General features: G+C 41.6%; 1 protein-coding gene across 1 annotated transcript in view; it reads left to right on the top strand.

Moving 5' to 3' along the window:
• The window catches only part of LOC133130109 (transient receptor potential cation channel subfamily M member 7-like), a 44,395-nt gene that overhangs the window by 5,463 nt on the left and 22,847 nt on the right, over nucleotides 1-16,085 (top strand). The window contains exons 2-10 of the mRNA XM_061244373.1: nucleotides 5,026-5,105; nucleotides 7,351-7,389; nucleotides 8,755-8,953; nucleotides 9,906-10,119; nucleotides 10,620-10,744; nucleotides 11,464-11,635; nucleotides 12,422-12,596; nucleotides 13,334-13,457; nucleotides 14,103-14,175. Coding sequence (XP_061100357.1) covers nucleotides 5,026-5,105; nucleotides 7,351-7,389; nucleotides 8,755-8,953; nucleotides 9,906-10,119; nucleotides 10,620-10,744; nucleotides 11,464-11,635; nucleotides 12,422-12,596; nucleotides 13,334-13,457; nucleotides 14,103-14,175 — 1,201 coding nt within the window. The remainder of the gene's footprint in view (nucleotides 1-5,025; nucleotides 5,106-7,350; nucleotides 7,390-8,754; nucleotides 8,954-9,905; nucleotides 10,120-10,619; nucleotides 10,745-11,463; nucleotides 11,636-12,421; nucleotides 12,597-13,333; nucleotides 13,458-14,102; nucleotides 14,176-16,085) is intronic.

The following is a 16,085-nucleotide window of genomic DNA, read 5'->3' as shown; positions in this document are numbered from 1 at the left end:
GCCGGCTGGATCCGGCGGCCCTGCAGGGCTGGGCACAGCTGGCTGTGTGATATATGGGAGGGATTTTGTCAGCAGGGAGAGTAGTGTTCATTGCTCATTGCTTAAGTGACATTAATCTGGTCTCTGCACATGTATGATTGGGTCTCCTCCGCCCCCACTCTGTGCCTAGTGGCTGTGGTGTAAGAGAAAGGCGCTGGCTGGCACTGCGTGTTTTCGGGGGAGAACTGCATCGTTTGTGAATTGGACATCAGAAAAATTTGCTTGGGTTTGGAGATGCCCAATCCTTCATTGAAAAAAAGAGAAAAAAATTCAATGAATAACTAAAATAAACAAATAACGAACTTGGATGGGTTTTTTACGTAAAGGAGAAAAGAAACTACTTTGTCTGCTAATTTGTGGTTCATAGTGAATAGCATTAGCTCTTGAGGAAAAACAAACTTTAAGTGCAATTAAGTGTAAATTCCTAGACAGACTTGTAGAGTGGCTAGACAGTGACCCTGTGAAGTGAATTGTTACCTTGCTGACTTGGCACAATGCCTGACCGGTTGCTTCTGGCCTATGGCCAGTTTTCATATTGGTTTGCTGAGATGCCATGTCAAGAACGGTTTTAAACAGTTGCAGCTCCTTGTGCATTATTAGATAATCAGCATAAAAAGTCACAATTAAAGTTCTTACATTTAGTCAGTGATTCTCATTTTAAGCATTTATACCATCTATGCATTCTTCATTGTGGTTTTGGGATCTCTGATAAAGCCGCTACACTGAAACCTGAATCTTTAACCTCTATCGTGATGCCTCTGCTGACATGTGTATTTGAATTATCTGCATACATTTTAGAGGTTCCTCAGTACGTTTGTGTTGTACAATAAACGTGCATTAATGCAGAATGCAAAGCCTGTGGGGCATGTAGACTAATGTTCAATTCAAGTTCAGGGTCCAACAGACAAAATGCATGCCATTCTGAGAGTTGCCATTTCATTTCAGATCTGTGTTATAGATCCAATTTTCTCACTGTCCATGCATAGCAGGCACGTGGTTGTAGCTCACACTACTGACAGCTGAGAGTTGGCTATTAAATACACATCTTAAATACACATTCTCACATGGTTACTATGAACAGTGAGAAAGGTGATTGTAGATCCAACTGGTCTTGTGACACATCACACGGCTGTAAGGTAATTAGGCTGAGAGCACAGATTTCTGAAAGACAGCGTGAATCTGGTTCCTCATATAAATTGTTTGTATTTACATTGGTGCAGTTCATGTCCTTAGTGTTCATAGATGGATGAGCAACTATACACTTATCTGAAGTAAGCCTATAGATATTTAAACTACCAATAGTATAAACATGTTGTAGAATTACTTGGGCTTAGGTTTTTTCAGTATGAATACAATTGAATTGATCAGGGGAGAAAAATTGCACTGAGCTGTATCTATATGCAAAGTCTGCTGGTATTGGCATCTGCTAACTTTGCTTGGGCTTTGTAAAATAGAGGTTTGGATATCAAAGAAGAGCTGTGTTGTCCAGCCAGACATTTGAAATAATGGGGATTCTGGTGAAAATGAGGTGAGTGAATTGGCCTAGCAGATATTATCCATGTTCTAGTAACATAAGGTCAGAGGAAAGGTTCATGACTGTTGCTGGGCTTTACGGTCGTGTGCCATCTGGTGTTATATGGATCTGCGGTGGGGAAGTGGAGCATCTGATAAGGCTGCCATAGGATGTGTCCATGCATGCACACGCTGCACTGTGCAGAATATGGCATTCATGTGCAGTGTGGCAGCACCGGGTGCTCAAATACCTTTTCTTGTTTTCACATTCTGTCCATGTTTCTTTTTTTTACTCTTCATGTGTTAGGAAAAGGAATGGCTGTAATTAGGCTCACAATTACGGGCTAATGTGATTAGTTGGGCGATTGTGCTAATCCAGTGCCCATGAGGATATCGATTGTAGTGCAAGTTAAAATCTCTGTTGGTTGTATTCATGATCCGTCATATAGCACCTATGTTTAAACAGCCATTTTTTGCTGATCAAGAGTGGTGGTAATTTTTTGAGGGTACTGTACACTCATTGAGCACTTTATTAGGTATTTGACTTGTACTGCTGCAGCCTGTCTACTTAGACTTATGATGTGTTCAGAGATGCTCTTCTGCTCACTGTTGTAATGTGTGGTTATTTGCATTACTGTCACCTTCCTGTCAGCTTTGACCAGTCTGCAGAACTGCTCCTCACTGGTTTTTTTTCTTTTTTTTGCACCATTCTTTGCAAACTCTACAGACTTGTGTGTGTGAAAATCCCAGGAGATCAGCAGTTTCTGACATAGTGAAAACACCCTGTCTGCCACCAACTATCATTCCATGTTCAAAGTCACTTAGATACATTTTCTTCCTCATTCTGATGGTTGATGTGAACTTTAACTATAGCTCCTGACCCGTATCTACATGATTGTATGCATTGCACTGCTGCCACACAATTGGCTGATAAGTTAATGGCATGAATATGTAGGAGTAATAAAGCAAAAATGTTCCTAATAAAGTGCTCAGTGAGTGTATATCTGAGGAAGCTTTGTGTCCTCTGCCCACATACCTGCATCCAAAGCTGCTCCAGACACCTGGATTTCACCATGGCCAGTCTAGCTCCTGCGAGTTTATATGGAGATGATGCCCTGTTCTCGTGACATGGGTCCAAAAACACCCACAGTAGAGCTTCAAGTGGCCCACTGTGGTTGTGTACTGCATGGTGCGTGTAGCTCATGCTGACTGGAATGTGGTTTAATACAAATGACTGCTGTGGCCATGTCAGTGCCAGGGAAGTTGTGGTTACTGATGACATGTAGAAAATGGTCCCCTGACCATTTAGCATCCTTGATTCCCCCCCCCCACTCCGTTTTTCTGCCAAATAAAGGCATGCAACAACATTGTCTTAATTGTCTGGCAGCACATCATTTGATGCAGGATGGCATTCACTGTATGTTTTTCATGATTTCATTTTTTTGTAGAATCTTTGACAGGATCAGGTCCATGCTGAGAAGTATGGTTTGTCACGCTAGCCATTCATCCAGAATGAGTAGAGACATGGATTTTAATGCCCTCACACATACAATAGACAATCTGTGAGGCATTTGTAAGAAGTCTGTTGAATTCTACTTGAAGAATGTGTATTTGTATTCTAAAACAAGAAACTGTGGTAGGCTACAGCGTAACAAAGGTACTGCTACAGCGTAACAAAGGTACTGTATTTTGGCAAGAGGTTTTAGGCTTGGCATTTTTATCGCCTGACATTTTCTGGTACCTTGGTTACTTGCCAGTTGGAGGCAAAGTTGTGACTTCTCTTTCCCGTAACTGTTGATTACAAGTAGATCTGATTTGATGGGGCAGCTTTAAAAAGAAAAATTGTTCAGACTGATGTAGACTAAAATTTTCCAAACTTGAATTAATTGTCAAATTTTTATGTGGTTCAAGCGTTTGTCCCAAAATGACAGTGAAACGTGTCACTGTAACTTTGTGTGAACTTGTTCTAATACAACGCAGTACCTGTCATGTTGAGTTTAGCTTGGTGATCTAATGATCTAGCATGCCCTTTGTGAGGTATCTATGGTATATATCACCACCCCGTGCTGTATCTATGGTATATATCACCACCCCGTGCTGTATCTATGGTATATATCACCACTCTCCCCTGGCTGTCCCCTCTTTGTTTCCTGCTTCATTCTCCCTTTGTCTCGCTGGCCTCTCAGAAACATTCATCAAGCGCAGATTGAGTCAGCCCCAGACCTTCACACATTTAGCAGTGCAGAGATGTTGCTGGAGAAACCCAAACTTTTCAGTGGCAGCCGCTCATCTTTTAACATACAATTATCTGTAACTCCTAGATTGTTGAGAATTGGGATTGGGGATTGCTGCTTTGCACTCTGAGACGGATGCAGCTGTGCTCAGTGCAGTTGTGAGGAAATCTGGTGGATGGTGTAGGAGATGCCTGAAGGTCTCTTATGTTCCGTTACTCAGCCTTGTTGTTTAGCGATGAAGATGGTCACTACAAGGTAATAACTTTATTTAATGTGTGCATTTCCTACAGTATCCTAATGCTTTACATGCTGGTAGTGATAAAATAAATAACAAGGCAAAGTGATAAAAGTGCATCTATGAAAGTAAGGTACGAAACTATAAAACTTTACTTGATGAGAGAACTCCAGAATAATGACAGGATTAGGGTAAATTTGTGACAATGTGATTCTTGTATTCACTCATACCAGAAAGTTTTTTAATTTGCTTTCTTACATTACCCCTGATTTAAGGAGAAAAACCGCTTTCCTTTATATTACTTTATTTTTCCCTAATTAACAGGTATAAATTATATATGATTTAATTTTGCCACAGTGAATAATCTTTTTAAAGCAACCATGACAAATGTGTTGTATGAGTTTTACACGGTGACTAATAATTCTCTTGGATGAACTGCACTCTTGGTCCATTGTGCACTGCAGATGAGAGGATTTTTAGGTACTTTCAGCAATGCAGATTGTAGTTCTTTTTACTCCCAAACATTACTGAACCCCTGCAAGATGCAAGAGAAGAACATCTGTAACTTGAATCAAATTATTTATAAAAAACATTTTGTTTATTTATAGCACATTGCTCTTGTGTGTGAGCTGCCTCTCTTTCCCTACTGGTGTAAACATTAAGGATTTTCTCTCTGCATGTCTTTGTTTGTTACACTGTCTCCTGTTTCTTTAGGATTTTAAAATTAGTCCAGGACTAGCAGGTCACACCGAGTCATCCTTGTCATTTTAGTTAAGTTAAAATGCACCAGCTGTGGGTCAGCCTTTCTGTATCATAGCAGATATATGCAGGCATTGCTACAGAATTAAGCAAGGCGTTTAAAAAAAGTGGATAACTGTCATTTATAAAAAGGGGCCTTAGGAAGTGCTTTTATTCTCGATTCATTAATGTATTAATATTAATTTTGCACAGTCATACCCATTACTCGGTGCAGTGTGAATAATGAACGTCTCTTTTTTTTCGCAGTCCCAGAAATCCTGGATAGAAAGCACTTTCACCAAGAGGGAATGTGTGTACATACTTCCAGTTTCAAAAGATCCCCACAGGTATGTGTTTGTGTCTGTCTGGAGTCTGGGCTGAGCAAGAGTACTTCAATGTTTTTGAAATGTAAAATGCATGCATTAGGGGAATTTAAAGACTGTTTAAGTGCTCTTGGGTAAATCAGAACTGTCACTCATATGAAGCATTTTTCCTACACCTACAATAAGGTTCTCAAGTGGAGTTTCCAGAAAGTTGGTTAAATGCCTGTGGTCAGTCTATGACATTGGCTCAGCACTGAAATGTAGTGTTTGAATGGGTGAGTCTTAGTCTTCCTCTGTTTATTATATCAATTGTACCGCTACACTAAAGCCAGAACTCCTCATTTAGTCTCGGTCTTTCTGCTGAGCAGGTTTCAGTGTGGCAGTTATTTAGTGGAGGCATTAGTGTGACACTTAGGACTGGAATTGTACAGCACAGTGTTCACACTGTGTGCTACAGTGTCTGTTCATCCTCCATACTCATCCCAATGAAACAACGGTGTTCGCACGAGCCACCCACGAAGTGCTCCTGTATGTACCGGAAAAGTTTGGGGAAATGCTTTAATAGGCCTGTACACGTAGAGGTCAGAAGCTAGGCTGCTGCCACGGGTTCAAATTCAAAGAAAGGGGCCCTATGTTTGCCACTTGACAAACCCCACATGAGTGTAGCGGCATTATAATGATATGCGGAAGCTATTCTTAGCCATCTCTCTTACGTAATTTAGGCCTGACCTCTAATCCTGCTCCGGTGCAGTCAGTGTTTGCAGAAGCCGACGCCGTCTCTTTCTTACCCCGCCATATTAAATAAGGAGTTCATGTGTCCTTTTCATGTTCATTAAAAGTTAAGCCCCGGCAGCCACTGGAAAGCCGTCTTTCCCAGCCAGTTCTTGGTTTATTTGCAGGAGAAATGTGTAATCCTACCGGGTGAATCTGACATGTGCGCAGGTCATGACCCGGCAGAGGCTGGGGGCGGTGGAACAACATCATTAAATGATAATGCCATGTACTGACATAAACACAGGGTGTTTAATTGTGTGATTGTGGTGTTCTGTAATTAAAGGTTATGGATACCAGTTAAGAAGTCTTATGGGCTGTTTACTCTATGCTTCCTCAAATCTATCAGTGTCAAACGGTACACTGACCTGCCTTTTCTAAATTGCAACTACTGCTGGAACGCCTTAAATAATTTATCAGTTCACTGTCACACAGTGAAACTTGCTCGTTGGTCTGTTTGTTTAGAGCTGGAACCCACCCACTACTTTTTCAACCTTCGTGATAATAATATTCGTGATCATAATATTGCATCACTTTAGAGTAAAAACCATTTAGTGCACTTGTTATTGCATTTTTAAGGCATTGTGTAGTAGCACAGATTGAATTTTGGCTGCACATATTGTATATGTTCATTTTCAAATAATGTTTTGAAAGTGAAAGTGAAAGATATTTTAGTCCATTAGAATACAGTATACTTCTGGGGTATTGACCCTAATTGGATGTCATTCAAGACAAATCAAATATGGAGCTGGTGCACTGGGTTTGGGCTGGTCATTGTCTGAGAATGGCTCTTTTTAAAATGTCATTAAAGAAATCACAAAATGTATTTTCGGTAAAGGTACCACCTTCAGTCTGAAAACAACTGTTGACTCATTTTCAAATGAAAGGAACAGCAATAACGTCTTACGTGGGCCTGGGTCTGATGCATGCAGTGGGATATGGTTGGCCTTGGGGGTGTGGAGATTTGCTTGCAAGAAGCAACAATGGTTAAACAATGATATTCTAGTGGAGCAGTCTGCCATCAAAATGTCCTGGTAACATCAAAAGGCATGTGAAATATATCAAACATGGCAGTGTTTACATTTAAAATGTTGAAAATGTGTAGACATAAGAAGTTTGGGGAACTTTTTCTTTTCAGTAAATGCACGTCTTCTAAAAATAAAATGTGTGCCACTTCAGAATTTTATGTAAACAACAGGGTAAATTGAGCAGAGCAAATAAAGTGAGCAAATGTTCTTCAGTGTTCACATTGATATCTTTCATAATCGCTTTACTTCACTGGGTGAACTACAGTTTTATGTTTAATTATATGGTTCATGATCAAGAGAAACACTGCAGCTTTTGTAAACCTCTTGAGTATGCAAAACAGTCGAGGCATGTGAAAAGGAACATCAAAAGTAAAAGTAGACCTTTAAATAATATATACATTATACATTACTCTGATTTATATAGTTTACAAATGAATTCAGATTATTTATTTGTTGTTTCTTTTTTTCAGATGCCTTCCAGGATGTCAGATTTGCCAGCAGCTTGTGCGGTAAGTTGTCTGTATTACTGAAGATACTGTTCTCTGTCCTTTTAACATAGGGAAAATGAAATGCTGTTCTCTGCCCGTTTAACATAGGGAAAATGGTTTTGCCTTTATCTTGTGATGGGGAAAATAGCATTTTTTAAGTTGAAGGTTCTATCTGCATTCTGAGTGGTTTTGAAATGGTGAGCTTCAAAGTTTCCAAAGTGAAAATGGCTTTTTAAATTTATTTACCAATAAACAATACATTTCACACTTATTTTTAAACATATTTTTGTCAAAATGTCAGCTAGAACCATATCATTTGAAGGTTTGAATTTGTGTTCAGTACCTTTGCCACTGCTTCCTTCAGTGCAGTATATGAGAAAATAAACGACAGAGTGAGGTCAGCTTCAGTGCAGTATATGAGAAAATAAACGACAGAGTGAGGTCAGCTTCAGTGCTTGTCATGTTTAGGGAGTAAGCAACACTTTCCGAAAGTGATTTGAAACACGTGGGGAGAATCTGGTACGCAGAAGTGTACACCACCCCTGGACAGGAAACAATCCGCTTTCCAGGCTTTGTGTGTCAGGATGCATTACACTCCAGAGTGTTACCTTGGGAGCCTGGTATTTCTGCTGGGGTTGTTCCGTTCTTGGCATTCCTCTTTCTTTAAAGGGTCCATGTTGTACACCTTTCCAGGGTTTTATCTCAGATCCTGATATCCATAAGGAGACGTTTTCTGTTCTGGTTTTAAGCAGCATAAACAATCTCTATCCAGTTTTACATGTCCAGTGCCTCTCTTGAGCTTTTGCCAAGAACCGGCTTTTTTAGTGGCTGTGTCTTTAAGGCTCAATGATATGAATGAACCGCTGTTCTGATTGGCTGGCGAGCTCCAGCTAGCTGTGTGGATTTATTTGGGGACTGTGCATTTTGATACTTTCACACTGTTATTATAGCACCTACATAATGGCACCTGTATAATTCACATAGCAAGAGAAATGTCATAGTCATCCTCAATATGGGATCTTTAAAAGGGTGTGTGAAATAAAGTGTGTCCCTTCACCTGAACTGTTGTGTGAGGTTAGACCCCATAGCCTTCCCCGTAGTAGAGCGATGAGGAAGGATCAATAGATAGATCGATCATTGAATTTATATAGAGCTTTTCTAGACACTAAAAGCACCTTACAGCAGGGGAACTTCAGAGGGGTGAAACTCGCTTCAACCACCACTAACGTGTAGTACCCACCTGGGTGATGCACAGCTGCCATTTTGTGCCAGAACGCTGGGCACACACCAGCGGAGGCGGAGAGGGAGAGAAAGTGTTTTTGTGAATTGAATAAGGGGGATGGAGGACGCCCCTGACACGCGCTCTGCTTGCGTTCCCGTGGGCAGGTGCTGCTGCGGGCGTCTGGTCCGGCAGCACGCTGGCTTCACCGCCAGCCTGGCAATGAAGTACTCGGACGTGAAGTTGGGTGAGAATGAGACGCCCGAGCTGGAGGAATGGACCGTGGAGAAGCACACCGAGGAGAACCCCACAGACGCGTACGGCGTCATCAACTTTCAGGGAGGGTCCCATTCCTACAGAGCCAAGGTGCGTAATCTACAGAGCCTGCACTCGATCCCTGTGTATGTGCTGGCAGCCTGTAGCCTCGCGGCCGCAATAAGATCTGCCCCTGCTTAGTCTAATCAACTGGAAGTCCTTTTGAATAAAAGCCTCAGCTAAATGACTGCATTGTAATGTAATAATGTGCGTGAACCCAGGTCTCATTGGTGTTGTTATTACTGTACCATACCGATGCTCAGGCCAACCATTTAGGTTGTTGTCATGGATATATAATACAAGCACTTCAAAATCTAATATTTAGATTCATTTTCATATTGATTTTCTTCTCAAGATGTATGCATGGGTGTTTGTAAAAAAACAAAAAAAACATTCAAAGGTGCAACAACCAACATTCAAAGGTGATTGTCAGTGAGCCACATAAGCCATAAAAAGCCCCTAATGCACATTTGGGATGAAGTTACATTTCTTTTAGCAGGACTGGAGCCAGCAAATATATCTGTAATTGCAACATTGTTGGATAATTTGTCGAAATGAATTGGACGAAGGATTAAAGTGCATACATTTTTTGGTTGCAGTATATTTGCGTTTGTAATTAAACTGTCATGTGATTGATCTCCTCTAGCAGAAGATGTCTCTCTGCTTTGACCCTCTGTGTCCATGCTGTGCTGTAGAGTTACTGTAGCAACCAGTAAAAGAATGGTGAACTTTGCGTGATTCAAACTAAAGTTTGTTTTCTAGTTCCATGACTGTCAGTTTAGGAATTATTAACCAAATCGATCATATAACATATAACAACAACTTTGCTATCCTTGTTTTACTATATTTAAGAGGAAATACTTGATCTTGTACAATGTGAGGCCAATACCAAAGCTATTAAAAAGGTTAGGCAACAATAATTTATTTTAATGGCTGAACAAAATTTCCCACCCGCAAGGTGACGAGTTGACACCTAATGTCTGTTTCCTTTCCTCGGTTGCAGTACGTGCGACTATCCTACGACTCCAAACCCGAAATGATCCTTCGCCTTATGCTCAAAGAATGGCAGATGGAGCTTCCAAAAATCGTCATCTCGGTCCACGGTGGGATCCAGAACTTTGACCTGCACCCCCGCATCAAGCAAGTGCTGGGGAAGGGCCTGATCAAAGCGGCGGTGACCACTGGTGCCTGGATCCTGACAGGAGGGGTGAACACAGGCAAGAATGAGCCCTGAACAGGGACACAAAGCCCCTGTTTTACTGCTGAAATGGTGAAATATGGGAGACTGTTATTGTACAAAGCTGTTGATGTCTGGCGCTCTCGGCCGAGGTCTGCTCTTTGTGTGATAGAACGCCCAACTGCCGGCTGCAGGGACTCAATGATAGTCTTTCAGTCAGCTTAGTGTGCGGTCAATTAACCCAGCTGCTGTTTATGTCTAATTACCGATTATAGCTTATGTTTATTGTCGAGACAGCCTGGCAGTTGCAGCGCAGTCGATGTTTATGATATCACCCCGGGTTGTTTATATATCCTGTTCGGAAACTGCTTTGATTTCTGCTTGTCACTAAATTACGCTGTGAAGAGGGCATTTTTACTATGGATTATTAATGACCCTTAAAAGGGCCTTCACGCATAGTCTGAGTAATGCAGCAGTGTTCGTCTGAGTGTCTTCTATTTTTTATTTATTTAGATTTTTTTACTGATTTTCCTTTTTCAGGTGTAGCAAAACATGTGGGCGACGCTCTAAAAGAGCATTCTTCCCGATCCTCACGGAAAATTTGCACTATTGGAATGGCTCCATGGGGAGTTATTGAAAACCGGAACGACCTCATCGGAAGAGATGTGAGAATCCTATAACAATGACTGAATGCTAACACGCCCGGCTATGCTTAGCATGAATCAATATTTGGCAGATATCTTCTTTTGAAATAAAATGACGGTATTCTAGCATTATCGTATAAAGGTATTTATTTATGTAGACCAATACCAGTGACTAAATTAATGCAAACTCACCTGTTTATCCTTAGCACGAATCAATGTTAAGTCTTGTTCTGAAATAAGATGAAGGCCTTTATGTATAAAGGTATTCATTGTATAAATTGGTTTGTGCTAAGTATGAACCTTTGGTACCCATAGAAAGGATCATATTATGGTCAGTATGCATTAGCTCATTGCAGTGATGTGGTGCTAATGCGTGTATGGCGTGAGGCGTGTTTCCTTTGGGGACAGTAGAAAGTGATAGAGCTTTTGTAAGGAAGGGGGAGAGGCTGTGGTGCAGTCCCCACGTCTGGCCCATTCCCTGCCAATGTACATTATTGGATTCAATTCAGTTCAGTTAAATTTTATTTGTATAGTGCTTTTCAGAGAAGACTGTCCCAAAGTCGCTGTACGAATGGGCACTCGTCAACAGATATGTGTTGCATCAAAAGTGTTCCATACTGTATATTGTAAATGTGGTCACTTCAGAATTGGTGAGACTAAACTGTGTTTACATGTTGAAGTGGCTTTCATAGTCATAGTTTTCATAGTGTCGCTGAGCACCCCGGTCTCCTTTTATGCAGGTGGTGGCCCCCTACCAAACGCTGCTGAACCCCCTCAGCAAGCTGAACGTGCTGAACAACGTGCACTCGCACTTCATCCTGGTGGACGATGGGACGGTGGGCAAGTACGGCGCGGAGGTCAAGCTGCGGAGGGAGCTGGAGAAGCACATTAACCTGCAGAGGATTCACGCCAGTAAGCCGGCCCTGCACTGCCGCCATTTTGATTCATTGTGGGGGTCTGACGGCAGCGCTTGGTCATGCAGCTATTTGTGATAATATCGCTTTCACCTCCTGAGACCTGGCGTCCTCAAACCAGGACGTTACATATTGACAGCATTTCTCTTAACATAAGGGACATTTAATTCAAATAAAATAATATATATATGTGTAATATGTATTATATGTAAGTTACGTTTTTGTCATCTAAGACATTATTTTTGTCAGTAATTTTCTGTTATTTTTTTGGTCAGTATTTTAAATACTTCAACTTTTTTTTTTTTTTCTCTTGGGTCTCAGGAGGTTAATGTATACACACACACTCACCCACTCACTCACTTTATAAGAGCAAAGTTCAGGCCTAGTTATCCTGAAAGTATGTAGAATTATAATATCTTAGTTTAGTCATGGTGGCCTTTTTTATAAATTACCCAGTACTGAAGCAGACTGTAGTGGATGTATGATTATTACCGAGGCTTTAAGTGTGAGGTAATTTTGGCCGCTTAAAACGTTGACCTCATCCGAAATGAGAGGTTAGTGCCACCCAAATAATAATTTCCATTAAGTTCAAAATGGGTAGTGAGTCAGTTGTGTTGCATCATGTCCCAAAAGGCTTTCAATCATTCAATTTTCTTTTTTCTTTTTTGGTAGCAGTTGTCTGGCAGGTAGAGGGGAAGAGTTGCGTGCGTGTGTGTGTGTGTGTGTCCGTGTGTGTGTGTGTCTGGCGCGTGGCTGTGTGTAACACGGCTGTGTGTGTTTGCAGGGATCGGACAGGGCGTGCCCGTGGTGGCGCTGATCTTCGAGGGGGGGCCGAACGTGATCCTCACCGTGCTGGAGTACCTGCAGGAGAGCCCCCCCGTGCCCGTGGTGGTGTGTGAGGGGACGGGACGGGCAGCCGACATCCTGGCCTACGTCCACAAGCAGACCGAGGAGGGGGGGTAAGACCTTCCTGGAGTGGGGGGGGGGGGGGGGGAGCGATAAGACTGGGCTGATTACTCACTCACACCCCTGTTTACAACCTCAGTGTAATTAGACCCAGCTCCAGCAGCCCTGCCCATGTTAGTTACAGTCCTCCTCTGGCCTCTTCACCTGTTTCCCAATCAATGCTTCGAAGGCACGCATTACAGTACCCCTTCTAGACCGCTACAGTCAGTCAGCAAAATGAATTATAAGGTTCTACCTGACATTTTTCACATGAATATGTTGTTTAAAAGGCAGTATTATGATATTGTACATGTATACTTATGTACATACATAGTGCTTTTAGGCTGTCTGCCATTTTGTTCTATGTATAAAGAACTGCCCTACATTCCAGTTTTGCTGTGTTAGGATTAGGTTAGTCATGTTTTATAACCATGTTCTTTCATAAATAATCGTTTATTCTGTATGATTTTTGGTGTTGGAGTTTGGTGATCTTTGGGGGAGCAATGAAATATCCGGCTACAAAAATTGACATTGTAAAATGTATGCCAAATAAGTTACAGCAGATAACAGCATCTTATGAATTTTTCAATGATAAAATAGGATTAATCACTGTTCCAGCTGATTTTTTACTGATCTGTACAGTTGGAGAAGTCTCTTGACTATTGCTGAAGGAGAGATCCAACCGATGCCATGAGAGTAATGTAGAAAATGGAAGTTAATCATGGTGTGACGTGTTTTTGGTGACATCCAGGGGTCTTCCTGATGGTGTTGAAGCTGACATCATCGCCACCATTAAAAAAACCTTCAACTTCAGTCACAGTGACGCCATACACCTCTTTCAGACGCTGATGGAATGCATGAAGAGCAAAGAACTGGTACATAGTACATTATTTAATTCAAACTCTTTTTTTTATGTTGCAACTTTTTTTCTCCCAGGTCTCAGTAGGTTAAAGTATTTTACATTCTTTTGACATAATGCCCCTGTCTTGGATGACAAAAACATGTTTCAGTGAAAATACTTTCCAAAACATATTTTATTTAATTTTAATTGGATGTCCCTTATAAGAGAAATACTGAGCTCAGGGAAGACAAAATTTCACATCATTGTTTGCAGGGTCTCAGGAAGTTAAGTATAAAATGTAATTGTAAGCCTAATTTAAACTAGTAGACCCGGTATATAGTATTGGAAATATAAACATACAGTACATGTTTATAATCTTGTAGTAACATTGCATATAATAATTAGCTGTTGAGTCCAAAAAGTCACCGGAGTTACAATAACCAGGGACTACAATTAACTGTAATGTAACAAACAAATGTCACGTGTACACAAATGTTCTGGTTTGTAATATCATTTTGAGTTTTGAGAAAGCTCACAAGATGCTGTTTGTCAGAGATCAAATGCTTTCATGTAATTTCTTATTCACTGTGAGCTTGAGAAGCCAACCGTTAAAACAGTTAAATAAGTGTTAAATGTATTTTATTTTAACATGTTTTCTTTCCTCGGTTGAAAATGAAAGATAACCGTCTTTCACATCGGATCTGAGGACCATCAGGACATCGATGTTGCCATACTGAGAGCACTGCTAAAAGGTAAACCAGTAGAGGGCCTTCACCTCTGCTTCGGGTCTGAAATGGCTTCAGTCTGGTTCAGTCTGTGTGCTCTGCCTTTGGGAAGAGGCTTCTTCCCGGGTTTTGGGTATGTCTTAAGACCTCCTGACCGGCTCCTGGGTCCCGTCAGTGCAGTCACCTCCATGTCATGCTGTGGCCAGACCACAAAGCTAACACTCTTACACAAGCTCTGGGCTGGGGCGTGGTGTGGGGTTGTGTGGGGCAGAGCAGGGAGTCTGCGGAATTATGAAACCGTGTTATCTTTTAATTGGGTGGGGGGGCTGAATTGTTTTTGGGAAACTCTCTGGCTTGTGCCAAGTGGGTGACCTGAGTGGAGAAGCAGGTCCGTGCCCAGCCCTGTCACACACACTTCCTGTGGGGAATGAGATATGCAGCACGAGGGCATGGGGCCAGGCCTGGCGTTCTGGAGAGTGTAAAGCAGAAATGAACATGGCTTACTGTGTTGGGGGTGGGGTAGCGGTTTGTAGGCTCTGCCCCAGATGCCTCAGAAGGATTCATTATCTGTGCTGTTCCAGTGGTCCTAAGGCCTGAGCCAGTCTTATCTCACCCTGCTGTATTGTGTGTTCTTCTTCTTTGCTTTCTGACACTTTCCTTTGTACAGCTGGGCTTTAAAGGAGGTACCCCACCTATATTCAGCAAACTTCACTTTGTTCTAGTTCCTGTCAAAGTGCTCATGTTTGGGTGTCCCCCCCCCTCCCCCTCCCCCTGGTACTGAAGTGTAGAACGGTACAGAATGCCCTACTGGATTCCACTGGCCGAGTCATCTGTCTCTCTGTGCTCCTTTGAACGTGCGGAGAACAGGTTGAGTCGGACGCAATCCAAAGCTTATTCAAGAGCTCTCCATCCTCATTGTAAGACTGGAACAATATTTGTTTTACGGACCACTACCCACCATCAATCGTGTGTAACCAGTATGGCATCCTCTGCCAAGCCCAGAGAATAGAAAGGCTGCCTTTCCTTTTGAGGAAACAAACACTTTGTACGAAAATGTAGCTTTGGTGCATTGTTCTGTCTAGTATTCTTGACAACTGGAATTATATTTAAATGATATGACACTAGTGGTGTCAGTTAATTGTTTCACCAGCCAAGTCGTGTTGCTTTCCCCTATTAAATTGAGTGCAATGTTATTCAGCACTTTGTTGCTTTTGGCAGTACTTGTGTTCCATCATGCATGCTTCTGACTCATGCATATGATGCTTAATAAATCTGTTTCTGTATTATAAACCAAAATGTGCAAAGCGGAGTGTTCATACATGCAGGAGTAGATCCCTGTGTGCAGACAATTTATAAGGGGTCAGCAAAACAGATTAACATGCAGTCTCCGACAAAAGTTTTGGAACAGCACGGTCAATTCTTGCAAAACTTTGTTTTTGCTATACGCTGAAGACAAGTGAGTTTGAGGTCAAAAGTACATTAGATGACAGATCTGATTTTCTGCTTTTATTTCCTATATTTGTATCTGGATTTGTTAAACAACTTGGAGCATATCACCTTTTGTATCAGACCACCCAAGTGAGCAAAAGGAACATGACTGACAGGTTTCTTGTTGCCCAGATGTGTCCTGTTTGATTGGTTAAATAATAAATAGTTCTGAATGTCTACTCTTGGTTTTAGCCTTGGAGTTTGACTGTATTTGTGTTAGAAAAGATTTTGAAGCTTAGAAAAGAAGGGAAATTGATTGGGGACAGCTTGTACAACAACTTGGAATGTCCTGAAAAATAACCCACTGGCAGCAGACATTGAACCGGTCGACCAATGAACAACAGCAGTTGATGATAAACATTGTGAGAGCTGTGAAGAAAAACCACAAAACATCAGTCAGTGGCATCACAAACAATTTCCACAGGGCAGGGGTGAAGTATCTCAACCAA

The sequence above is a fragment of the Conger conger genome, chromosome 6, assembly GCF_963514075.1.
Source record: "Conger conger chromosome 6, fConCon1.1, whole genome shotgun sequence".
In the NCBI taxonomy this organism is placed as follows: Eukaryota; Metazoa; Chordata; class Actinopteri; order Anguilliformes; family Congridae; genus Conger; species Conger conger.
The sequence above is the reverse complement of the archived record's forward strand: the minus strand, read 5'-3'. Positions and strand labels throughout refer to the sequence as shown.